At 44.9% G+C, this 26,492-nt stretch overlaps 1 protein-coding gene across 1 annotated transcript in view; it reads right to left on the bottom strand.

Annotated features, from left to right (window-relative positions):
- Window positions 1–5,735: 5,735 nt before the first annotated feature.
- PLPP4 (phospholipid phosphatase 4) overlaps window positions 5,736–26,492 on the bottom strand; it is a 280,174-nt gene continuing 259,417 nt past the window's right edge. The window contains exons 6-7 of the mRNA XM_063963728.1: window positions 10,543–10,713; window positions 5,736–9,105 (exon numbers count right to left, since the gene is read on the bottom strand). Of these exons, the coding sequence (XP_063819798.1) occupies window positions 8,906–9,105; window positions 10,543–10,713 (371 nt within the window). The 3' untranslated portion in view covers window positions 5,736–8,905. The remainder of the gene's footprint in view (window positions 9,106–10,542; window positions 10,714–26,492) is intronic.

Below are 26,492 nucleotides of genomic sequence, written 5' to 3'. Positions count from 1 at the left end.
ATTGTGCAGGAATTTGTATGTAGATATGGTATCCCTAGAATAATCGAAAGTGATAGGGGTACCCATTTTACAGGTGATGTCTTTCAAGGAATGTGTAAGTTGATGGGAATTGATAGCAAGCTGCACACTCCGTACCGTCCACAGGCGAGTGCGAAGGTCGAAAGAGTGAACAGCACTATTAAAAATAAATTGAGTAAAGTGATGGCAGAGACAGGATTGACATGGCCAGAAGCTTTACCCATTGTATTGTACAGTATCAGAACCACTCCCAGGTCCCCTCTTAATCTGTCCCCCTTTGAAATCGTATTTGGTCGACAACCACATGTCATGATTAACCCTCAGGATGATTTGAAATGTAACAATGAAGTAACTGTAAAGTACTTGATTAACATGAGTAAACAGTTAAGGAATCAACATGATAATCTAAAGTTGGTGATTCCTGATCTACCTGATAGTAATTGTCATGACATTGAACCTGGGGATTATGTAATGATACGAAATTTTCTACGCTCAGGTTGCCTTATTGACAGATGGGAAGGACCATACCAGGTCTTATTGACTAGCACTACAGCATTGAAGGTTGCTGAGAGAGAGACTTGGGTCCATTCATCCCACTGCAAGAAGGTTGCTGATCCAGAGAAGTCCCGTGATAAGGAACAGACGGTAGAGGTTGTATCACTGGAGTGTCTGTTCCAGGAGGACTGAGGCGGCACCTGAGCCTTGAAGACCGAGAGCTGTTGTCGACTCCCCACTCCCTTTTATTGTTTTTTTTCCACTTCCCATCCCCTCTCCCTCAAATGTATTTTTCCTCCTTCTCATTCTTCTTCGTCTCCTCCTCAAAGATGGACTTGCCCCAAGAGACTGTGATCCGGATTTTCCTGTTGACCATGATGTTGACCAGAGCAGTCTGTTCCGGCGAGAGTACCATGGAGGTCGATAGAGGTTCTGGAATGAGTTCTGATGATAAAGATGGAGGCGTAGTTTTCCAAGATCAACCTAACCAACTAGCAAAGGCGAGTATCAGAAAACGATCCGATAGCATTGACCATAGAAGAAATTGTGACGGATTGTTAGCTGAAGAAAATTGTATCTGTAGGCTCTGTAACAATGTCATTGAAGATGGGTGCATTAAGAAATGCCAATCCAGTTTTAATATCCATATGGACCGGCATCCATTGAGTGATTATCACTCCTTAGTGGGTAATGTATTAAACAAAACAGATTGTTGGGTATGCTCCCAAGTACCTCAGGGTCATAGCAAATCAGGGCTAGTACCATTTCCTTTAACGATAGGGGAGGTACTTGAGTTAAATGGTGGGAGACCGGTGGACAGGAGGTTTAATATCTCCAGCCCTCCTAGTTTGAAGCTCCACCAATACCATGTGGATAGGTCCCTATTATGTTTCAACATCTCCAATCCCAGAAAGCCGGGAAATTGGGAAGTATCATGGAGTAACCACACCATGACCTTTTCACATAGAGCAGATAGAATGCCTACAGATACAGAGCTTGTACGCCACATAGCCAGTAGAGGAAAATCTTTCCGGTATAGATACACCTTAGGAAATAGGATTACTAGAGTTGGAGAAGTATCACCAGGATACTGTGCACATATCGTACAACCTGATACGTGCATTAAGCAGATGGCAGAATTAGGGCTAGGAGATTTCACCTGGAAGGTGTGTAATATGGTAATGTCTTTCTCCGTCCCATATGTTCTCCCCGATGATGCATATTTCATATGCGGGAGAAAGGCGTACAAGTGGCTTGCCCCAAACTCTGAAGGATTGTGTTATATTGGAAGAGTATTGCCTGAAGTAATGACTGTAACCCATGATAAAATGAAAGACATACACCGTGGTGCCCAAGCTCCTTATACTCACACTCATTACGAGCACCTCGTTAAAAGACAACTGTCAGAAAGGTTAGAGCATCCGGCCTCTGATCTGATCCATGAATCCACCGGGATTCAGGTTCTGGTGGCGTTAGATTTCACTCGCACCGCTCGAGGAGTGATGAATTATAGATACATTTCCGCACTCGCCAATTTGTTAGATAATATCACTGAAATGTATGATGACACGTTTAGATACACTGGAAGAGAACTTCAAGCTTATAAAACAGAACTGGTACAGCATAGAATGGTTCTTAATTACCTCACAGCAGTGACAGGCGGATATTGTGTTACATTGGCAACACAGTACGGCGTGAAGTGTTGCACGTATATCACAAATAGCACCGAGGATCCGGTAGAGGTCATAGACCAAAAGATGGACGATATTCTCCAATTAAAGTGGGAATTTCGCCGAAAACACAATCTCACTCTTGCTGCTGTAGGTAATGAGCTGACTGGTTGGGTGTCATGGTTGAACCCGCGAAATTGGTTCTCGGGTTTAGGAGACTGGGCTCAAGGAGTCATAATGGATGTTGGGAAGTTTCTACTATGTATCTTAGGTGTCGTTATATCGATTGGATTGATATTTAGATGCGGGCAGGCTTTAATCAGGTGCAAACAAAGTACCAGAGTGATGAGTTTGAGGAGTGAGGAAACTGTAATTAACCTGGATTTGATTTACGACCCAACGATAGAAACAATGATGTGATGAAAATGCGATTTCTACGGTCCGTTTCTTTCACCTGTTTTTCTGGTTTTTCTCCAAGATAACAAGACCTCCTTGGACGAGGAAGTTGATGAGACGCTATACAGACAACGGATAGACCAAAGAAGAAGTTTTGACCACTTGAGATATGGACACTTGATGAACTTTGCCATGGATCCCCAGTTTCCCTAGAATTCTTAAAATTACGCTAGCCCAACATTTTTTGTAAATCTAATGGCATTGACAAAGCTTATTGCTCACGCTTAATGAGCAAAACAGCGCAAAGAAGACGACTTTCAACTGATACCGAACAAAACTTCAACCGACAGATGTACATTAACCTGACATAGAATACCACCGCATTTACCGTAATTATGTCTTTTCTTCATTTCTACAACCCTCAGGTAATGACACACATAGTATAGGGAATACAGGCACAGATATCAGCAATCACATATTCCCCCATTCATGTATCATCAACTAAAATGTGCTCCCCATTTTGTTCAAAATCCGAAAAGAGCTCGGTAAAGTTTGACAGCCCATCCACAGACCTGTACCACGGGATAAGAAGGAATTCAAATGTATACTTCGCAATACCTCGAAGCTTGATTTACAACACGTACGGCACGATGATACATGACCCCCCCCCAAACACGGATTCATACACACATGCTTCTGCTATCTCACTAGGTCATACACTCTTCACACCTACTCCTCTCTCCTCCCTTACCCAACCATGGAAATGAATTAACCCCTAACATATATTTTTCTCCTTTTGAAATGTTTTCAGGAAGTGGCAGTTATTATTGACTGCCAAAGGGTGGACTGTCAAAGTCAGAAAAATATCTCTATGCACACTACCATATTTGCACCTCACACAGGTCCGTGCTGCGCATGCGTACGCTCTCCCGTACGTGCGCATACTCACAGTCGCGGGCACCCGCAGGCGCATGGTATGCGTATTTACGGTAGAGTTTATGTGGTTGTAGCATGCGACTCAATCGTAACATATTTTCAGTAATAATGTATTTTGTAGATCATGGTCCCTTTGATAGATTCTGAAAGTTTGGTTAATATAGAATGTTTATGAACAGAGGAATCCCTCTTTGTTTGATACGAAGGGTCAGACAGGAGTAATACAGTGGTGTTTAGTATCCATCGGAAGAATATTTAATTAGAAATATTCCGGTGTTGGTTTGAAGCAGATCAATCGCTCGTGCGAATAGTTATGGACATAAGAAGTTTATGAACATTTACTTTATTTGCACTTTATTACCCATGCGGCGGGAAACCCAGTTTCCCTCCCACCTGAGCAGTTGGAAATAGTCACAGCCCACCTGTATGAATCAACCTATGACCTTTTGTTATAATGCGAAGCCGAATTCCTGTGTCCAATGAACAATGAGATTGTAGGGACCATTGAATTGTATTGTGTGTGGGGCATAAATAGCAGGCCGACCATATCCAACTTCACTCTCTTCAACGGTTCTCATTGCTGATAATCGGGAGCTGGATATCGAGGCGCATGCGATCGTTCCCCTTGTGCGTAAGTTCTCTCCGTAATCATATTGTCTTACTGTGAGCCATTTCTCTCTCTCCCTCTCTTCTCTTTCTCTCGTATTTTTCCTTGATTAGACTTGAATTGTATTGTATTGTATTTCCCGTGTAGTTATCTGGTTAGTTGGTTTATGTTATATTGTAGTGTATGCTTTGTACTGTGATTCCTTTTGCAAGTATAATAGTCATAATACACATAATAGGTTTCGGACCCTAAGCCCAGGTATCTGTGTATTCTTTATAGTGTTAAGTACTCCCTGAGCATCGGTGACACTCAAGCAGCTTTGTAGTTAATCAGGTTACACAAGGTTGCACTTACACTTTGTCTCTACATTAAGGTTTGCTGTGTATTTCATTGCTAAAGGTATAGATATAAAGGTTTAACGTTGTGAGCGTCTGCATCGCTGGTGATCTCCTCGTGGTCCCTAGCGCTGCTACGCTATAGCGAATCATTACGATAAGTCAACAGCCAATAGTCTGCCTGCCTGCGATCACTTGGCCGTGAGTGAACGTGACGCCTGAGCGTCTCGATCACGGCTAAGCGATCGATACGCAACTTGCGTACCCTTACGGTACTTCTTACGTAGATAGCGTACAGTGTTCTTAGACCTCATAAAGGGTTATATACACGATAAATATTTAGCTTTATCACCTGCCTGCCGCACTGTTTAAAATGGGGATACCTGCCTGCGTACTGTGTAAAATGGGGACACCTGCCTCCGGCGCTGTGTAAAATGGGGACACCTGCCTGCCGCGCTGTGTAAAATGGGGACACCTGCCTGCCGCACTGTTTAAAATGGGGACACCTGCCTGCCGTACTGTGTAAAATGGGGACACCTGCCTGCCGCACTGTGTAAAATGGGGACACGTGTCTGCCGTACTGTGTAAAATGGGGACACTTGCCTGCCGTAATGTGTAAAATGGGGACACTTGCCTGCCGTACTGTGTAAAATGGGGACAGCTGCCTTCTGCACTGTGTAAAATGGGGACACCTGCCTGCCGCGCTGTTTAAAATGGGGACACCTGCCTGCGTACTGTGTAAAATGGGGACACCTGCCTCCGGCGCTGTGTAAAATGGGGACACCTGCCTGCCGCGCTGTGTAAAATGGGGACACCTGCCTGCCGCACTGTTTAAAATGGGGACACCTGCCTGCCGTACTGTGTAAAATGGGGACACCTGCCTGCCGCACTGTGTAAAATGAGGACACGTGTCTGCCATACTGTGTAAAATGGGGACACTTGCCTGCCGTACTGTGTAAAATGGGGACACTTGCCTGCCGTACTGTGTAAAATGGGGATACGTGCCTGCCATACTGTGTACAATGGGGACACTTGCCTGCTGTAATGTGTAAAATGGGGACTTTTTATTTTTTACATGTGGTGGCCGTGATGATATCAGATGAGGCCACGCCCACTTTAATGAGACCTCGCCCATTTTAATTAGGCCACACCCTCTTATCGGGAGCACGCTCGTCCTCGGCGAGTACATGCTTTTCCTTTTCTTAGCTATGGGGGGAGCATTTTTTTTTATAGCAATGGGGGGGGGGGGGCGCGCATTTTAAAATCTCGCACTGGGAGCCACACACTGGTGAAATCATTCAATGGTGAGTGAGCTGCAAACAGATTTACAGCTGTCCGCTGACTGAGGTATTTTTTCAGGTCTGAATCACCCATAGGCCCTCATTCCGAGTTGTTCGCTCGCAAGCTGCTTTTAGCAGCATCGCACACGCTAAGCCGCAGCCTACTGGGAGTGAATCTTAGCTTAGCAGAATTGCGAACGAAAGATTCTCAAAATTGCGAATAGAAATTTCTTAGCAGTTTCTGAGTAGCTCGACACTTACTCTGCCACTGCGATCAGTTCAGTCAGTTTCGTTCCTGGTTTGACGTCACAAACACACCCAGCGTTCGCCCAGACACTCCCCTGTTTCTCCAGCCACTCCCGCGTTTTTCCCAGAAACTGCACGCGTTTTTTCCCACACGCCCATAAAACGGTCAATTTCCGCCCAGAAACACCCACTTCCTGTCAATCACACTCCGATCACCAGAACGAAGAAAATTCCTCGTAATGCCGAGTAAAATACCTAACTGTTGAGTAAAATAACTAAGCGCATGCGCTCTGCGAACATTGCGCATGCGCAGTAAGCGACTAATCACAAAATAGAGAAAATCGGCAACGAGCGAACAACTCGGAATGAGGGCCTTAGTACAGATAGCTATTAGCAACTATAGCACGTGGCTGTTTTAGCCAAGAAGTCACACAGTACTCTAATTTGTAACTAAGCTCAATTTGACAACATCATCAAATGACAAACATCTATCCCATATCTATAGTTCCGGTGTGAGTTGCAATGTTGCGACCTTCTAAACCAGAGAATTCTATGACTTTGTTGGGGTGGGAAGCACCGCAAGAGGGACTGGGCTTGTTATGGCGACTATTTCGGTACCTTTTCCAGTGGCACTATTAGCGGTGCAGTACCACTGCCTGGCGCACAGGAGCTCCATAGCCCTTAGTGTTTCAGCAATGTTTTCACAGTACCCCTAAGCCAAAAGACATACCTAGAACGCTTTTCATGATGGTCATCTACTGAAGTAAATCTAAAGTATAAATAACTATTATGATATTTCCAATCTTTACATTTAACAAGTTCACTACTGGTCTGTGATATGCCGTCCTCTGACTCCCACACTACTTAGAAAGTTTTAAAAATCTACCCACTGTGTCAATTATAGTGTAATACTGTAATTCCCACTGTAATATATTACTCTGCAATATGCTGCAGTTATGGTGGCCAATCCCGGGATCGGCGGGATTCTGGGATTTAGGGCCAAAAATGGCCGGGATTCAATCCCGGGATTGGAAGCTACAATCCCGGGGATTGAGAGATTAGCGTTGAGCGTCCACAGGACGCTCAGACGATGCCCGGCTTCCTTCTTCCGGCTCCCCAGCGCAGCGTGAGAGGTCACGCTGCACAGTCAGCTGCTGCAGGGAGCCGGCAGGAGAGATCAGAGGTTGTTCCCCGCCCGCCCCCGGTATATGGTGAGTTACGTGTGCGGGGCGGGGTGGGGCGAGTGCGCGGCCACATAGCTAAAAGCCAATCCCGGGTATCCCGGGATTGGCCATTTTTCAGTCCCGATACCCGGGATTGACTTCCCTAGCTGCAGTCCTGCTGTATATAATGTATTCCCAATTTAATTTACAGAATATGAAGTAAATACTTTGAGATTTGAAGAGTCAGAATCTATTATGATTGTGAGTGGAAATGCAGTATATCATGGACTTCACTGTCACATACTCATTACATGGAGCATCACAGCAATGACTGTATTACATATACTGCTGCTCTATTGTACAGGGCAATATAAGAGTGTACTCACAATTCACTGAGCTTTGCTAGGCCCAACAGACAGTTATGACCACAGCCTTCAGTGCTTTCGATTCCAATGACACCCCTGAGATTGCACCACAGCAGACAGTCTAGAATAGGGCCATAACTAGGGACGTGTGAGCGGTGCTGCCTCTGCCTCTCAGCACCTGCATTTATCTTCCACAGTGCCTGGGACCCTGCAGACTATAGGAACCCCGTAGAGGATGTTCCGGGCAGTGCTCCTCTTTCTGGTACCGACTGTCTCAACCCCTCAGCGTGACATCATGACAAATGTTCCTGGACGGGCTGGCAGGGTAGAAAATTGCCTTACTTCAGTGCAGGTCTGGGAACCAGTCGTCTAGTAATTGTGGTAAATAAGAAGGAAACCCGCATTTCCCTTATTGTACACATCCACTGTATAACTCTATCCTTGCATGGAGCACACATGAAATAAAAACAGAATAGCAAATGTCAAAAAATCTTTGGATTAATCTGAATCACCGAGCAGGCCACAATGAGAGGAGACTGGTCCACTGAATAATCATTGCATGGAGGAGTAAAGTTGCTCATATGTTTTCTGCACCGCGACGCATCTCATCACAAGACTAAAAGTAATGACCTACTGTACAAAGACCCTGGCTGTATGTATCATGCAACAACACCTTCCAATGCTTAGTGGTTACCACCACCAATCTGATCATTGCATTCAAAGGATACGAGAAGATAGAGACAGCTTCACATGCATCATATCAATCTTCTGCTCAAACCCATATTACGGGACACCTAACGATATTACATGCATGTACACTGAAACACATCTATCATGTCCTTTTCATCAGTGCGACACACTGACATCTAAGTGCTGAACTGTGAGACTTAGACAAATCTGTGTTATACAGAAACACAACAGGGAACATGGTAAGTGCTCAATGAAGTCACAGGGATGCCGGCACCTCCCAGTGATGAGTGCGGTACTGGACATTGTATGGGCATATCGAGGCAGCGGCACTGCGAAGATTCCTGCATTGTGCTGTGGCAGAAAACATAGGTCTTCACACACAGGCTGGGGTGATGGTCTCTTATCAGGATGGTAGACATATTGCACTTCATGGTAATGTAGCTAGAAGAGAATGGATGTCAACATATCACAGAAAAGTGACACAGCACCATCAGAAATAGTGTATTAGATCCTCATGAGGATTGAGAAGTTAGCAGATGACATTATGCTTCCTGGATGTCACACCGGCTGGAGAAGATGTCACTGCACTTACTGCAGTACTGCTGGTCACATAGAGAGAATGTGTGGTGCCATACACACACAGTTCAGGAAATCTCCTAAATGAGGCTATGTGTGGCTACAAGTCAGGTCAGACCACTTGCTGGTCATACGGGGCCCTCTGTCATGCCCTCATGCATCAAGCCTTCAGTGTTGTCTGCGACAGCTGGCTCCTCCTTCTTTTGGGCGCTGGTCTGACAGAGGCATACAGAGGGACGGTGGCAGGAGGAGTGCGTCAGTGCAGGATAATGCTGCCGGTAGCATACATAGGCTAAGAGCAAGCCGATTACACCGCCCACAAAGGAATCTGTGGAACCAAGAAAATTAGGGAAAATAAGATGATGCAGACATATTCATATACACATGGAATAGGGATACATGGGCCTGAATGTAGGCACTCTTAGGCCAAGGGATAACAGGGTTTCAGAGGTAGCCCATGGGTGTCTCTCCTCCGCTGCCCTCACCTCTTTCTCCACTTCTGTGAATTTAAGATGTGCTTAGTGAATCAATTCAATACCTCATCTGCCGCCTTTACCCTCCATGTAGTACGGTGACTCTCCCCATTCTGTTGGATATCGCTGCATGAGTATATGAATTAATCATGAAAATAAATGGTATTCGGTAAGATATCAGCTACATGCGCTTTTCTTGTAAAAATCTCTCCCAGCTGGGCCAGGTTCCTACTCTGACACTGTTACAGAAGATACATGTGCAGCTATAACAGTGCATACTGTAAAACTCAAATCTAAAATGGGAAAGCATAAGTGGCGTCTATGTCTATAAGACTTAGGTCACAGTCTTGGAAAATGGTTACGTTATGTGAGGCACCCGCGGGGAGGGTTAGTTTAGGCTTTGGGAAGGGGGGGTTAGGTTTAGGCACCACCGGGGAGGGTTAGGGTTAGGTTGTGGTGGGAGGGAGCGTTAGGTTTAGGCTGCAGTAAAGTTAGGTGGTGAGGGGTAGCATGCTTTCCCGACCCCTGTCGGGATTCTAAAGAGCGGGATGCCATGGTTGGTATTCTGACCATCGGCATCCCAACCACCGACATTTCAGCACCAACTCCGACCTCCAACACACTGCTGCTGCATCATATAAATAAAACTATTTTACCTCAAATATGTAAATTGTCTATTCCCTCCAGATGTACTAAATGATAAACTATCAGCCCCTGCAGTTCTGGTTACAGACTCCAGAGGAAAACTTTCCACTACTTGAGAACATTAAACCATGCACTTATATAAAAAATGTCACATATTCAAATAAAATCTACACAATTATTATGATCAGATGCTTAAATAGAAAAATCAGAGCAGACTCATTTAAACCTGAGTAAATACTGAGTGTATACACAAAAAATTCACTGCTCCCCAAAGACACTTCCACCAGCTGCTCTAGAGAAGGTTGAGATTTTCTTGCCAGCTTTTGCAGAAAGACCTGTGAGGAGTTTACAGACTAGAGGAGCAGATGTGGAGAGAGGCCTCACTGTTTAAATGTTCAAGCTTTGTCCCCAGATAACAACACACGTGGTTCCAAAAACAAAACACAAGGTCTGTAAAGAATCAAAGCGGAATCCTTGACTTTTAGATATACTTATAAATCTAGACAGATGACTTCCATCTACCTGTATGTTTTCTGTATGCTGCAGTGTACACGAATAGGTCAAAGTCATGAGCGGCCTTAGTGTGTCCCTGGAGTAAGGGCAGGAGGAAGCTCCTCCTCCATCACCTAGCACTGCGGAGCTCTTACCTTGCCAGTGATGTTTGTAATCACACATGCGTGACAGGGCGATCATCATAGCACAATACAGGGGCAGGATTGCTGCACAGAGACGCCAGCTTCTCCCTTGCCCTAACTCTGTAAAACAATGCAGCTTTCCTGCTAGGTAGAAGGAGGTGAAACCCAGACCAGAAAAAGCAACTGCAAAAGAGAGAGTACAGAAATACACCATGAGACTCAGCTGATGAAAAGGTAAGGAATTAAAAATACAGAACACAAGATTATAACACCATAAAAGCCTTTGAGACATCTTAACAATGAAATAACAGAAAAGACAACAGTAGATTCTGTGTTTTCATTGTCACAATGATTCTGTGTTAGTTTGCAGTGTTGTTTAATGAGGTCACGTTATCTTGTAAGGTTACTACCATTAGCCTGTTTTTATAAAACATCAACATATTATGAAGCACTGTACTATAGGAGAATGTGCAGCCCAAACAAGTGACAGATAATAGCCCTTCCCATACGATCTTATAAGGATATTGAATCGTTACCCATAAAGCCACACATACATTCCCCCTTCCACTACCTACACCAAGCATGGGTCCAGTATATTATGTTGACAATCATAATGCAGACTGGAGAATGTAGACATGGTCATAATATCGACAGTGATCACACTGGCATGCTCATTGTTGACAATGTCTTTGTAAGGTAAGTGTATCCTAACCGTAATCTATAACCCTAACGGTAACCCTAAACCTAGCCCTTATGATCATGTCGACATGTCAATATTTCATATGTCGACATTCTATGGCCACATTTTACAGGTTATGACATTTTACCCATGTCGATATCATAAATGTTGAAATTGTGGTGTAGTCATTATGAATGTTGACCTTTGACAATCTGACTGCATAACCCAAGCACATTTATGATTAATGCTCTTCTTTCCACTCCACCATAATTTCACCTCATTTAGTATTAAACTATAATCGTTCTCTGCATGACTTCCTTCCTCAACCACCCATATGGCACCTTTCCCTTACTACACATCTGAGCCAACACTAAAGGGGTCTATTTACTAACCCTTGGATGGAGATAAAGTGGATGAAGATAAAGGGGGTGAATCAGAGCTGATCGTAGTCCGTCCCGCAATGTCAAGCCCTACCCCCAGAGGTGCGAAAGCATCGCTTGCGGCAATGTTTTCGCACCTGGCGAGTAGCTCCCTGCCTACGCAGCCTAGCTGCAGAGGCAGACATCTACCCTCTATGTTTTGGGTCACAGCGGCTGCGTGTGACGTCACGCAGCCAATGCGTCCCGCCCGAACAACAGTCCGGACACGCCTGCGTCACAGCCTGGGTTTGAAAAATGACAGTTAGGAGCTGATTGGCTGGTACTTTAAATCCATTCAATGCTTAGTATATAGAGCCCCTAGGTCTTCTCCCCATCACAACTCTTCCTCTTTATTTCCTTTCCATGCCTTTCCCAGCAGCAGAACTCGCCCCCCTTGTGGCCTAATCTTGACACAGACTCACGTTTTTATTGTACGCAGCCCTATGGGTATGCAAACGAAAAGCCATGATTTCAGAGCTATTGTAAGTGCGGCCACTAACTTGTAGGACTAGCCTACTTGTGGTTAACTGAATCAACACCAAATTGTATTCAGCACATACAAACATGCACACATTACCAACCTCCAGATTCTTAGGGGTATATTTACTAAAAATCGTATTTGGTTGATGTGTGGTTGAGGTTTGGTCAATTTCTGATCGATTTTGTGTTTAAGGGTCTAAAGGCCCCCATACATTACTGCGATTTCCCCTACGGGAGAAATTGCAGCTGATGCCCCTTGAGCCACCCAGGAGTTTCCCAAGCGGCAGGATCGCGCACGATATATCGCATACGGTCCTTTTGCATTTGACATACCGCATGCGATCCTGTTCCCCGCTGCCGGAGCCCGCCTTGAGTCTGTAGTCGTATGTGCAGCACGTCCGATCTCTGACTCCGATCCAATGCGCACGGGACCGCGCATCGGATCGCATGTCAAACACATCTGATTTGGCCACTTTTCACATGATTTTTCATCCCGAGCCGTTGGAAATGGGTGAAAAGGTGCCATATCGGACAAGTGTATGGCCAGCTTAAGATCACACATTTACTAACAAATGACTTTTGACATTGTTTAAATTTTTTTTTTTAAATCACCTGTTAGTAAATGTGGAATTTATACCCTGAAATACAAAATCGACCTAGACTGATTTTTAGTAAATATACCTCTAAATCCCACATTTACTAACAGGTGATTTTTTTTACATGTTCTCTTTAAAAAGATGTAAAAAATCATGTTAGTAAATGTGTGATTTAGACCCTGAAACACAAAATCGATCAAAAACATCGACCCAAATCGACTTTTTGTAAATATACCCCCTAGTCATCAACCTCCACTGCACCACTCCAGAAACCGCTTTATAGTACATACGCAAAAATGACAATAACATGATTCTTTGTTGTACCTCTTCCGTTATGGCATTGTAATTATTTGAAATATGTTAATAAAAATGTTATAAAAGTAGAAAATATAACGTTATTGTTAGTACAGGTATAACAAAATAACAGCTTCGTAATAACTTACGCAATTGTATATTTTGTCCTATTGCAATGACAATTAGAAGCACAGATATACTGTATGTCCATGTACAATAATTGATAGAAACATACAGAAAGGGAACCACACATTTCAAATAGTCACAGACCAAATAAAGATCGCAATGGAGAGCTGATTAATTCCTTTCTCATACTCCCATAGGCACAAAGACTTGGTGCAACCCGTAATGATGAGTTAATATCTGACCCTACAGCTAGCCACATCATCATTCGGAGTTGTACAATGATTTACTGCAAACTTTAATTACATTTTACTGCAATAAATCTTGGACTGTTATTAACAGACAACCCAGGTACTAATGTAATTAAATGCCATCTCTACTAGCAATGGATTTACCCAGAATATGCACTACCATAAATTTTACACATAAAAATCGGTACAAATTAGAAAAGGGGGCGTGGCCACGGTAAAATGGCCTTTTCCTATACTTTCAATGGAAGTTTGGAGCCAAAAATCGGTACAGACCATAAAAAAAGGTACTGTACCTATTAAAAAGGTGCAGTTGGAGGGTATGCACGACTATCCCTATAACCTTTTACAGTGACAGTTACTTGATGATTGCTTAGTTGTACAAAGCCCAAAATGCAAATACTAAGAATAATATGATGTCCTAACTAGAGATGAGCGCCTGAAATTTTTCGGGTTTTGTGTTTTGGTTTTGGGTTCGGTTCCGCGGCCGTGTTTTGGGTTCGAACGCGTTTTGGCAAAACCTCACCGAATTTTTTTTGTCGGATTCGGGTGTGTTTTGGATTCGGGTGTTTTTTTCAAAAAACACTAAAAAACAGCTTAAATCATAGAATTTGGGGATCATTTTGATCCCAAAGTATTATTAACCTCAAAAACCATAATTTACACTCATTTTCAGTCTATTCTGAATACCTCACACCTCACAATATTATTTTTAGTCCTAAAATTTGCACCGAGGTCGCTGTGTGAGTAAGATAAGCGACCCTAGTGGCCGACACAAACACCGGGCCCATCTAGGAGTGGCACTGCAGTGTCACGCAGGATGTCCCTTCCAAAAAACCCTCCCCAAACAGCACATGACGCAAAGAAAAAAAGAGGTGCAATGAGGTAGCTGTGTGAGTAAGATTAGCGACCCTAGTGGCCGACACAAACACCGGGCCCATCTAGGAGTGGCACTGCAGTGTCACGCAGGATGGCCCTTCCAAAAAACCATCCCCAAACAGCACATGACGCAAAGAAAAAAAGAGGCGCAATGAGGTAGCTGTGTGAGTAAGATTAGCGACCCTAGTGGCCGACACAAACACCGGGCCCATCTAGGAGTGGCACTGCAGTGTCACGCAGGATGTCCCTTCCAAAAAACCCTCCCCAAACAGCACATGACGCAAAGAAAAAAAGAGGCGCAATGAGGTAGCTGTGTGAGTAAGATTAGCGACCCTAGTGGCCGACACAAACACCGGGCCCATCTAGGAGTGGCACTGCAGTGTCACGCAGGATGTCCCTTCCAAAAAATCCTCCCCAAACAGCACATGACGCAAAGAAAAAAAGAGGCGCAATGAGGTAGCTGTGTGAGTAAGATTAGCGACCCTAGTGGCCGACACAAACACCGGGCCCATCTAGGAGTGGCACTGCAGTGTCACGCAGGATGTCCCTTCCAAAAAACCCTCCCCAAACAGCACATGACGCAAAGAAAAAAAGAGGCGCAATGAGGTAGCTGTGTGAGTAAGATTAGCGACCCTAGTGGCCGACACAAACACCGGGCCCATCTAGGAGTGGCGCTGCAGTGTCACGCAGGATGTCCCTTCCAAAAAACCCTCCCCAAACAGCACATGACGCAAAGAAAAAAAGAGGCGCAATGAGGTAGCTGACTGTGTGAGTAAGATTAGCGACCCTAGTGGCCGACACAAACACCGGGCCCATTTAGGAGTGGCACTGCAGTGTCACGCAGGATGTCCCTTCCAAAAAACCCTCCCCAATCAGCACATGATGCAAAGAAAAAGAAAAGAAAAAAGAGGTGCAAGATGGAATTGTCCTTGGGCCCTCCCACCCACCCTTATGTTGTATAAACAAAACAGGACATGCACACTTTAACCAACCCATCATTTCAGTGACAGGGTCTGCCACACGACTGTGACTGATATGACGGGTTGGTTTGGACCCCCCCCAAAAAAGAAGCAATTAATCTCTCCTTGCACAAACTGGCTCTACAGAGGCAAGATGTCCACCTCATCATCACCCTCCGATATATCACCGTGTACATCCCCCTCCTCACAGATTATCAATTCGTCCCCACTGGAATCCACCATCTCAGCTCCCTGTGTACTTTGTGGAGGCAATTGCTGCTGGTCAATGTCTCCGCGGAGGAATTGATTATAATTCATTTTAATGAACATCATCTTCTCCACATTTTCTGGATGTAACCTCGTACGCCGATTGCTGACAAGGTGAGCGGCGGCACTAAACACTCTTTCGGAGTACACACTTGTGGGAGGGCAACTTAGGTAGAATAAAGCCAGTTTGTGCAAGGGCCTCCAAATTGCCTCTTTTTCCTGCCAGTATAAGTACGGACTGTGTGACGTGCCTACTTGGATGCGGTCACTCATATAATCCTCCACCATTCTATCAATGTTGAGAGAATCATATGCAGTGACAGTAGACGACATGTCCGTAATCGTTGTCAGGTCCTTCAGTCCGGACCAGATGTCAGCATCAGCAGTCGCTCCAGACTGCCCTGCATCACCGCCAGCGGGTGGGCTCGGAATTCTGAGCCTTTTCCTCGCACCCCCAGTTGCGGGAGAATGTGAAGGAGGAGATGTTGACAGGTCGCGTTCCGCTTGACTTGACAATTTTGTCACCAGCAGGTCTTTCAACCCCAGCAGACTTGTGTCTGCCGGAAAGAGAGATCCAAGGTAGGCTTTAAATCTAGGATCGAGCACGGTGGCCAAAATGTAGTGCTCTGATTTCAACAGATTGACCACCCGTGAATCCTTGATAAGCGAATTAAGGGCTCCATCCACAAGTCCCACATGCCTAGCGGAATCGCTCCATGTTAGCTCCTCCTTCAATGTCTCCAGCTTCTTCTGCAAAAGCCTGATGAGGGGAATGACCTGACTCAGGCTGGCAGTGTCTGAACTGACTTCACGTGTGGCAAGTTCAAAGGGCATCAGAACCTTGCACAACGTTGAAATCATTCTCCACTGCGCTTGAGACAGGTGCATTCCACCTACTATATCGTGCTCAATTGTATAGGCTTGAATGGCCTTTTGCTGCTCCTCCAACCTCTGAAGCATATAGAGGGTTGAATTCCACCTCGTTACCACTTCTTGCTTCAGATGATGGCAGGGCAGGTTCAGTAGTTTTTGGTGGTGCTCCAGTCTTCTGTACGTGGTGCCTGTACGCCGAAAGTGTCCCGCAATTCTTCTGGCCACCGACAGCATCTCTTGCACGCCCCTGTCGTTTTTTAAAAAATTCTGCACCACCAAATTCAAGGTATGTGCAAAACATGGGACGTGCTGGAATTTGCCCATATTTAATGCACACACAATATTGCTGGCGTTGTCCGATGCCACAAATCCACAGGAGAGTCCAATTGGGGTAAGCCATTCCGCGATGATCTTCCTCAGTTGCCGTAAGAGGTTTTCAGCTGTGTGCGTATTCTGGAAAGCGGTGATACAAAGCGTAGCCTGCCTAGGAAAGAGTTGGCGTTTGCGAGATGCTGCTACTGGTGCCGCCGCTGCTGTTCTTGCGGCGGGAGTCCATACATCTACCCAGTGGGCTGTCACAGTCATATAGTCCTGACCCTGCCCTGCTCCACTTGTCCACATGTCCGTGGTTAAGTGGACATTGGGTACAACTGCATTTTTTAGGACACTGGTGAGTCTTTTTCGGACGTCCGTGTACATTCTCGGTATCGCCTGCCTAGAGAAGTGGAACCTAGATGGTATTTGGTAACGGGGGCACACTGCCTCAATAAATTGTCTAGTTCCCTGTGAACTAACGGCGGATACCGGACGCACGTCTAACACCAACATAGTTGTCAAGGCCTCAGTTATCCGCTTTGCAGCAGGATGACTGCTGTGATATTTCATCTTCCTCGCAAAGGACTGTTGAACAGTCAATTGCTTACTGGAAGTAGTACAAGTGGGCTTACGACTTCCCCTCTGGGATGACCATCGACTCCCAGCAGCAACAATAGCAGCGCCAGCAGCAGTAGGCGTTACACGCAAGGATGCATCGGAGGAATCCCAGGCAGGAGAGGACTCGTCAGAATTGCCAGTGACATGGCCTGCAGGACTATTGGCATTCCTGGGGAAGGAGGAAATTGACACTGAGGGAGTTGGTGGGGTGGTTTGCGTGAGCTTGGTTACAAGAGGAAGGGATTTACTGGTCAGTGGACTGCTTCCGCTGTCACCCAAAGTTTTTGAACTTGTCACTGACTTATTATGAATGCGCTGCAGGTGACGTATAAGGGAGGATGTTCCGAGGTGGTTAACGTCCTTACCCCTACTTATTACAGCTTGACAAAGGGAACACACGGCTTGACACCTGTTGTCCGCATTTCTGGTGAAATACCTCCACACCGAAGAGCTGATTTTTTTGGTATTTTCACCTGGCATGTCAACGGCCATATTCCTCCCACGGACAACAGGTGTCTCCCCGGGTGCCTGACTTAAACAAACCACCTCACCATCAGAATCCTCCTGGTCAATTTCCTCCCCAGCGCCAGCAACACCCATATCCTCCTCATCCTGGTGTACTTCAACACTGACATCTTCAATCTGACTATCAGGAACTGGACTGCGGGTGCTCCTTCCAGCACTTGCAGGGGGCGTGCAAATGGTGGAAGGCGCATGCTCTTCACGTCCAGTGTTGGGAAGGTCAGGCATCGCAACCGACACAATTGGACTCTCCTTGTGGATTTGGGATTTCGAAGAATGCACAGTTCTTTGCTGTGCTGCTTTTGCCAGCTTGAGTCTTTTCATTTTTCTAGCGAGAGGCTGAGTGCTTCCATCCTCATGTGAAGCTGAACCACTAGCCATGAACATAGGCCAGGGCCTCAGCCGTTCCTTGCCACTCCGTGTCGTAAATGGCATATTGGCAAGTTTACGCTTCTCCTCCGACAATTTTATTTTAGGTTTTGGAGTCCTTTTTTTTCTGATATTTGGTGTTTTGGATTTGACATGCTCTGTACTATGACATTGGGCATCGGCCTTGGCAGACGACGTTGCTGGCATTTCATCGTCTCGGCCATGACTAGTGGCAGCAGCTTCAGCACGAGGTGGAAGTGGATCTTGATCTTTCCCTAATTTTGGAACCTCAACATTTTTGTTCTCCATATTTTAATAGGCACAACTAAAAGGCACCTCAGGTAAACAATGGAGATGGATACTAGTATACAATTATGGACTGCCTGCCGAGTGCAGACACAGAGGTAGCCACAGCCGTGAACTACCGTACTGTACTGTGTCTGCTGCTAATATAGACTGGTTGATAAAGAGATGTCTATGTAACTATGCATGTATAAAGAAGAAAGAAAAAAAAACCACGGTTAGGTGGTATACAATTATGGACAGACTGCCTGCCGAGTGCAGACACAGAGGTAGCCACAGCCGTGAACTACCGTACTGTACTGTGTCTGCTGCTAATATAGACTGGTTGATAAAGAGATGTCTATGTAACTATGTATGTATAAAGAAGAAAGAAAAAAAAACCACGGTTAGGTGGTATACAATTATGGACGGACTGCCTGCCGAGTGCAGACACAGAGGTAGCCACAGCCGTGAACTACCGTACTGTGTCTGCTGCGACTGGATGATAAATGATATAAAAAATATATATATCACTACTGCAGCCGGACAGGTATATATTATATATTATATAATGACGGACCTGCTGGACACTGTCTGTCAGCAGAATGAGTTTTATTTTTATAGAATAAAAAAAACAACAACACACAAGTGAAGTCACACGACGAGTGTTTAACTTTTTCAGGCAATCACAATATAAGTATACTACTAACTATACTGGTGGTCAGTGTGGTCAGGTCACTGGTCAGTCACACTGGCAGTGGCACTCCTGCAGCAAAAGTGTGCACTGTTTAATTTTAATATAATATTATGTACTCCTGGCTCCTGCTATAACCTATAACTGGCACTGCAGTGCTCCCCAGTCTCCCCCACAATTATAAGCTGTGTGAGCTGAGCAGTCAGACAGATATATAATATATATAGATGATGCAGCACACTGGGCTGAGCCTGAGCAGTGCACACAGATATGGTATGTGACTGAGTCACTGTGTGTATCGCTTTTTTCAGGCAGAGAACGGATATATTAAATAAACTGCACTGTCTGGTGGTCACTCACTATATAATATTATGTACTCCTGGCTCCTGCTATAACCTATAACTGGCACTGCAGTGCTCCCCAGTCTCCCCCACAATTATAAGCTGTGTGAGCTGAGCAGTCAGACAGATATATAATATATATAGATGATGCAGCACACTGGGCTGAGCCTGAGCAGTGCACACAGATATGGTATGTGACTGAGTCACTGTGTGTATCGCTTTTTTCAGGCAGAGAACGGATATATTAAATAAACTGCACTGTCTGGTGGTCACTCACTAGTAAACTCTCTGCACTCTCTACACTTCTACAGTACTCCTCCTAGTCCTAAGCTCCAGTAAATCTCTCTCTTTTATAATCTAAATGGAGAGGACGCCAGCCACGTCCTCTCCCTATCAATCTCAATGCACGTGTGAAAATGGCGGCGACGCGCGGCTCCTTATATAGAATCCGAGTCTCGCGATAGAATCCGAGCCTCGCGAGAATCCGACAGCGTCATGATGACGTTCGGGCGCGCTCGGGTTAACCGAGCAAGGCGGGAAGATCCGAGTCGCTCGGACCCGTGAAAAAAAACATGAAGTTCGGGCGGGTTCGGATTCAGAGAAACCGAACCCGCTCATCTCTAGTCCTAACAGTGCTGAGTGTACCTTAAGCTGGGTACACGCTAGACGATAATTTGAATGATTTGCCCGATTCCGACGGATCAAATTGACAAAACATTCAAATCGTCCAGTGTGTACGCACTATGGGGCAGATGTATTAAGCCTGGAGAAGTGATAAGGCAGTGACAAATAAGTGATACGTGGAAGGTGATAACGCACCAGCCAATCACCTCCTCACTGTCCTTTTTCAAACCCATAATGATTGGCTGGAGCGTTATCACCTTCCACTTATCACTTCTTTATCACTGCTTTATCACTTCTCCAGGCTTAATACATCTGCCACTATGTCGCTGACGATGCACGCTCCTGTGGGTCATTGGCGACAACTTCAGTCGCCCTACATGCAGGGCCAACGAGGGATGTCGTTAGCAAGGGTCATGCTGACAAATGCAGCATGGCCGCCCCCTTCACTGCCAGCATCAGCAATTATGTTGCAGTTAGGTTCACACATTGTGTAGTGTGTACCCAGCTAAGGCAGCTGTGTCTTCTCTTTGTCTGCTTTTTTTAGATGTTGGACCTCTATGCCAGTGGTTTTCAAACTGTGCGTTGTGGCACCCTGGACTGGTGGTCTAGGACCAATTAAAATTATGTATGGTCAATGTAATAGGCAAAACCAGTGCTGGTGGCTGCCAATCATAAAAGATGTGGGCAAACAATAGCAAATCTTGTCCCTCATCATACAATTGAACCTAAGGATGATATATAAACACAGTTTACATAGTTACATAGTTGTTGAGGTTGAAAAAAGACAAAATCGAGTTCAACCTGTATTATAATTTTATTATATTAATTAAATGCTGTATCCTTGGCTATTTTTTTCTGCTAGGAATTTATCCAATCCATTTTTAAACTTATTGATTGAGTCCACCATTACTACCTTCTCTGGCAGAGAATTCCAAATCCTTACTGTTCTTACTGGGAAGAACCCTTTTCTCCATTGTATATGGATTTTTTTTTTTCTAACCTCAGGGGATGTCCTCATGTCCTATGTAGTGTTTTTTTGATAAACAAATCGTTTGATAAAATCCTTGTATTGTCCCTTAATGTATTTAAAAATATTAATAATGTCTTCTCTCAGTCGCCTCTTTTCCAGTGTAAACATATCTAACCTTGTAAGTCTTTCCTCATAATCCAGTGCCTCTAATCCCTTAACCAGTTTAGTGGCTCGCCTCTGAACCTTTTCGAGTTCCAAGATATGAACGTTATGGTAAGAACTTACCGTTGATAACGTGATTTCTCTTATGTCCACAAGTATCCACAGGATAACATTGGGATATTGTCGAGCGACAGCGAAAATGGCACCAACACGGTCACGAGCTTTCTGGCCTCCTAGGATGCATTGGGGCCTCCACTATATAGTCCCGCCCACTGACTCAGTCAGATCAGTTCTTTCCACAGCGATTTTAGGCAGGAACATTAGGTAGAGACCTGTACAGGCGATAAGAACACACATGCACACCCTTCCATACAAGAAGGAAGAGGTTTTAGTGATTGTCTAGATCCTCAAATCAGATGCGTCAGGGTGGGATCCCTGTGGACATTAGAGGAATCACGTTATCAACGGTAAGTTCTTACCATAACGTTCATTTCTCTGGCTGGGTCCACAGGATTATCCACAGGATAACATTGGGATTCCCAAAGCCATTTTAGTGGTGGGGACGCTCCTGATTGCACAGGAGGACCTTTCGCCCGAAGTCTGCGTCATGAGAGGCAAAAGTATCCAAGGCATAATGTCTGATGAATGTGTTTATGGAAGACCATGTGGCTGCCCTACATATCTGTTCTGCTGATGCACCCTGATGTGCTGCCCAAGAAGGACCTACCTTACGTGTAGAGTGTGCAGAGACATTAGGAATAGGGAGATCTGCATGAGAATAAGCTTCAGATATTACCATTCGTAGCCATCTCGCCAGCGTCTGTTTACTAGCAGGCCATCCTCTTCTATGGAATCCATAGAGGATGAAGAGGGAATCTGTTTTCCTGATGGCACTAGTACGATCTATGTAGATTTTTAAAGCCTGGACCACGTCCAGCGACGCTTCTCCCGCAGATAGTCCCGATACCTGAAAAGCTGGGACTACAATCTCTTCATTCAGGTGAAATTTTGATACCACCTTTGGAAGATAACTAGATCTCATTCTGAGAACTGCTCTGTCTGGAAAAAAAACTTAGGAAAGGAGACTTACATGATAATGCTCCTAAATCTGACACTCTTCTGGCTGACGCCATTGCCAGTAAAAAAAAGAACTTTAACCGTTAACCACTTAAGATCTGTTCTCTCAAGTGGTTAAAACAAAGGACCCTAGAGAAATTTAAGAACTAAATTCAAATCCCAAGGAGCTGCAGGAGGAACAAATGGAGGTTGAATATGTACTACTCCTTGGAAAAACGTACGTACATCCTGTAGGTCAGCAATCTTCTGCTGAAACCATACAGTCAACGCTGAGACTTGCACCCTCAAGGAAGCAACCTTCAACCCTTTATCCAATCCTGCCTGCAGGAAATCCAAAATTCTAGCTACTTTAAAAGATCTCGGATTGTAATTTTTTCCAGAACACCAATGAATATAGGCTTGCCATATTCTATGATACACACGAGCCGAAGAAGGCTTTCTTGCTCTAAGCATGGTTTGGATTACTTGCTTTGAAAACCCTTTAGCCTCTAAGATAGAGGTTTCAACAGCCACGCCGTCAAAGATAGGCGATCCAGATGACTGTGACAACAAGGACCCTGCATTAACAGATCTGGACGTTGTGGGAGCAGTATCGGTGCTTCCATGGACATTCTCAACAGATCTGTGTACCAATGCCTTCTTGGCCAAGCTGGAGCTATTAGAATGATTGCTCCTTTTGCCTGTTTTATCTTTCTCACTACTCTGGGTAACAGAGATATTGGAGGGAACAGATACGCCAGCTGAAACCTCCATTCGACTGACAGTGCGTCTACCAGGACCGCTCCTGGGTCCCTTGTTCTTGACCCGTACCTCGGAACTTTGTTGTTTAGACGAGATGCCATAAGGTCTATCTCTGGTAGACCCCATCTGTTCACCAGTGTCTGAAACACTTCTGGGTGTAGTGCCCATTCTTTTTCCTGAATGGTGTGCCGACTGAGAAAATCCGCTTCCCAATTTAGTACACCCGGGACAAATACTGCTGACAATGCTGGGAGATGGAGTTCTGCCCATTTTAGAATGGGGGTCACTTCCTCCACCAGACTCTTGCTGTGAGTTCCTCCTTGATGATTGAGGTATGCTACTGCCGTCGCATTGTCTGAGCGGATCTGGACTGGTCTTCCTTGTAGATTGTCCTTTGCCTGAACCAGAGCCAAGTAAATGGCTCTTATTTCTAACAGATTTATTGGCAGGCGACTTTCCCTTGCGGTCCATTTTCCCTGGAACCATAAGCTTCCTAGTACCGCCCCCCAGCCTTGCAGGCTGGCATCTGTTGTCAGGACTTGCCACTCTTTTATCCAAAAGGGTCTCCCCTTGTTTAAATGGTCTGTCTGTAGCCACCATGCTAGAGACCTTTTTACATTTACTGGAATCTTTATCATCTGCTTCTTTATCGTTTGATGATTTCCATTCCATTTGGTCAAAATGAGATGCTGCAACGGTCTGGAGTGGAATTGCACATATTCCACCATGTCGAAGGTTGATACCATCAGACCCAACAGTCGCATTGCTGCATGGACTGACATTGTCTGGGCTTGCAACGCTTCCTGAGCCATGACCTGCACTTTGACTATTTTTTTCTCTGGTAAGAGAACTCTCTGTAGGTCTGAATCCAATATGGCTCCAAAATGAACCATCCGCTGTAACGGATTCAGGGACTACTTCTCCCAATTTATGAGCCACCCGTGTCTCTGTAAACAAACTATCGTCTGTTGGAGATGGCTCAACAGTTTATCTTGCGACTGTGCTAAGATTAATAGGTCGTCTAGGTATGGGAATATTCTTATCCCTTGTTTGCGCAGACAAGCTGCCATAACCACCATGATCTTGGTAAACACCATGGGTGCTGTAGCTAGCCCGAAGGGCAGAGCTTGGAACTGGAAGTGTTCCTTGAGGATGGCAAACCTGAGGTAACACTGATGTGATAGTGCTATAGGCACATGTAGGTAAGCATCCCGCACATCCAGAGATACCATATAGTCTCCCGGTTCCATAGCCAACATTATGGAGCGTAACGTCTCCATGTGGAACTTCAGGATCCATATGTAGTTGTTCAACATCTTCAGATTTAGAATTGGTCGATATGACCCATTTGGTTTCTGGATTAGAAATAGATTGGAGTAAAACCCCTGTCCCTTTTGTGATGTAGGTACTGGGACAATCACACGTGACTGCAGTAATTTTTGGACTGCTTCTTGCAGGGCATTGGCCTTCGACTCTATACGAGACGGGCTGGTGCAAAAAAATCTTTGAGGAGGCTGCCTCCTGAATGGGAACCCATACCCCTGAGATACTACCTTCTGCACCCAGGCATCTGTTGTTGACTGTTGCCATATGTGTGCAAATTGCAGGAATCGGCCCCCAACCCTGGAATCCTCCAGGCGGAGGCCCGTCTCTTCAGGCTGAGGGTTTCTGTTCAGGTTTGGAAGCTGGCTTTTTGCTAGCCCACTGCTTCCTACCCCTGGATTTAAACTGGGGTTGTTTAGGCTCCTCTTTAGCTTTCGCTTTGCTTTGCCAGCGAAATGAGCGAAATTTTAAACCCTTGGACTTAGGGTTATAGGTAGCCGGAAATCTGACCTTTTTCGATTCAGCCTCTGATTCTAGGATATCCGATAAAGGTTTTCCAAATAATATATTACCCACGAAAGGCAATGCTTCCAATTCTTTCTTGGACTCCGCATCCGCCTTCCAGGTCCGTAGCCAAACTGCTCTGCGAGCGACTACTGTCAAGACTGAAGCTTTAGAAGCAACAGTGCCTACATCAATTGCTGCTTCTTCTAAATACTGGGCATATTGTCTTAAACGGCAAAGACGATCCTCTTGCTCCCTAGTAGGAGAGGGGATGTCATTCTCTAGTTCCTCTATCCATTCGCCCATTGCCTTTGCTATCCAGGCCGAAGCCATGGCAGGTCTTACCACTGCTCCTACAAGAGAAAAAATATTTTTCAATAGGCTCTCTACCCTTCTGTCTGTGACATCATTCAATGAGGTAGATGACAGTGGTAAAGCAGATTTATGCACGAGTCGCAGAACATGTGCATCTACTTTTGGAGGAACTTCTCTCTTCGAACAATCCACAGCAGGAAATGGATAATAAGAATCCCATCTCTTAGGAATCTTATACTTTTTACTGGGCGCTGCCCAAGACTCATCCATCATTTCCGTCAACTCGTCTGACGCTGGAAATTCAGCTTTCACTGATTTTGTTTGTTTAAATACAGGTGCTTTTGCTTTTAACGCTGTCTTGGCTGGCTCTTCCAGAGAAAGCACAGCCTTCACTGCATTAATAAGTTCAGCTACATCTTCTGAACTAAAGCTCTGCGACTGATCATCATACGGAGTTGAATCTATTGTTTCCGCATCATCATCCGATGTATCATCTTGTGTAGTCTGCCATACAGACGTATCTGTCTTAGTCTTACCTGCCCCTTGGTTGCTTGTAGAAGCTACTGGAACCAAACCATAGGAAGGGAGCTGCATGTATGGGTTCATAGTGTAACCTAACCCTTGAGGTGGTGCTACCGGAGCTAACTTGTCCGCTATTGAAGACAGAGTCTTTGCGAACATATTCCATGGTGGAAGTTTGGAAAAACAAAGCGCTAAATGAACAATGCTTAGAGGGGGAAGATGCAGAGGAGAAAGATGCAGCAGGAATAAGAAATTAGAAAATAACAAAGAAATTATGATAAAATAAATAAAATAAAAAAATAAAAATAAATATAAAAGGATTCTTTTAAGATAGATTTTTCTAAGCATTGTTCATTTAGCGCTTTGTTTTTCCAAACTTTCATTATAAACAATATATACAGAGCTGCTTAAATTATATTTACAAGCGCAGCAAACGGTTCTATTTTCCAAATATTCCATGGTGGCTCTACTGGAGGTTGAACTAACTCCTGTTTTTTACTTCGCTGAAAAGCGAAACAGTTTGCACACAAACCCTCATAAGTGACCAATTGATTCATATCAATTATCCCTGACTTACAAGATAAGCATGTTAGGGTTATAGGAGTGCTTGGTAAATTCTCCTCATCACTTTTGCCGCTCATAGACATGGTCTTAACCTGTTACCGACTACACACTTTGTGACTGAAAAATACCCTATATGTCAGTATATAGAGGTGAGATCAATCTGACCACAGTGCACCTGATTTGAGGGTCAGAACAGAACTGA

Source organism: Pseudophryne corroboree, chromosome 3, assembly GCF_028390025.1.
Source record: "Pseudophryne corroboree isolate aPseCor3 chromosome 3, aPseCor3.hap2, whole genome shotgun sequence".
NCBI classification, from domain to species: domain Eukaryota; kingdom Metazoa; phylum Chordata; class Amphibia; order Anura; family Myobatrachidae; genus Pseudophryne; species Pseudophryne corroboree.
Note: the sequence above shows the minus strand (reverse complement) of the source record. Positions and strands in the feature narration are given on the sequence as shown.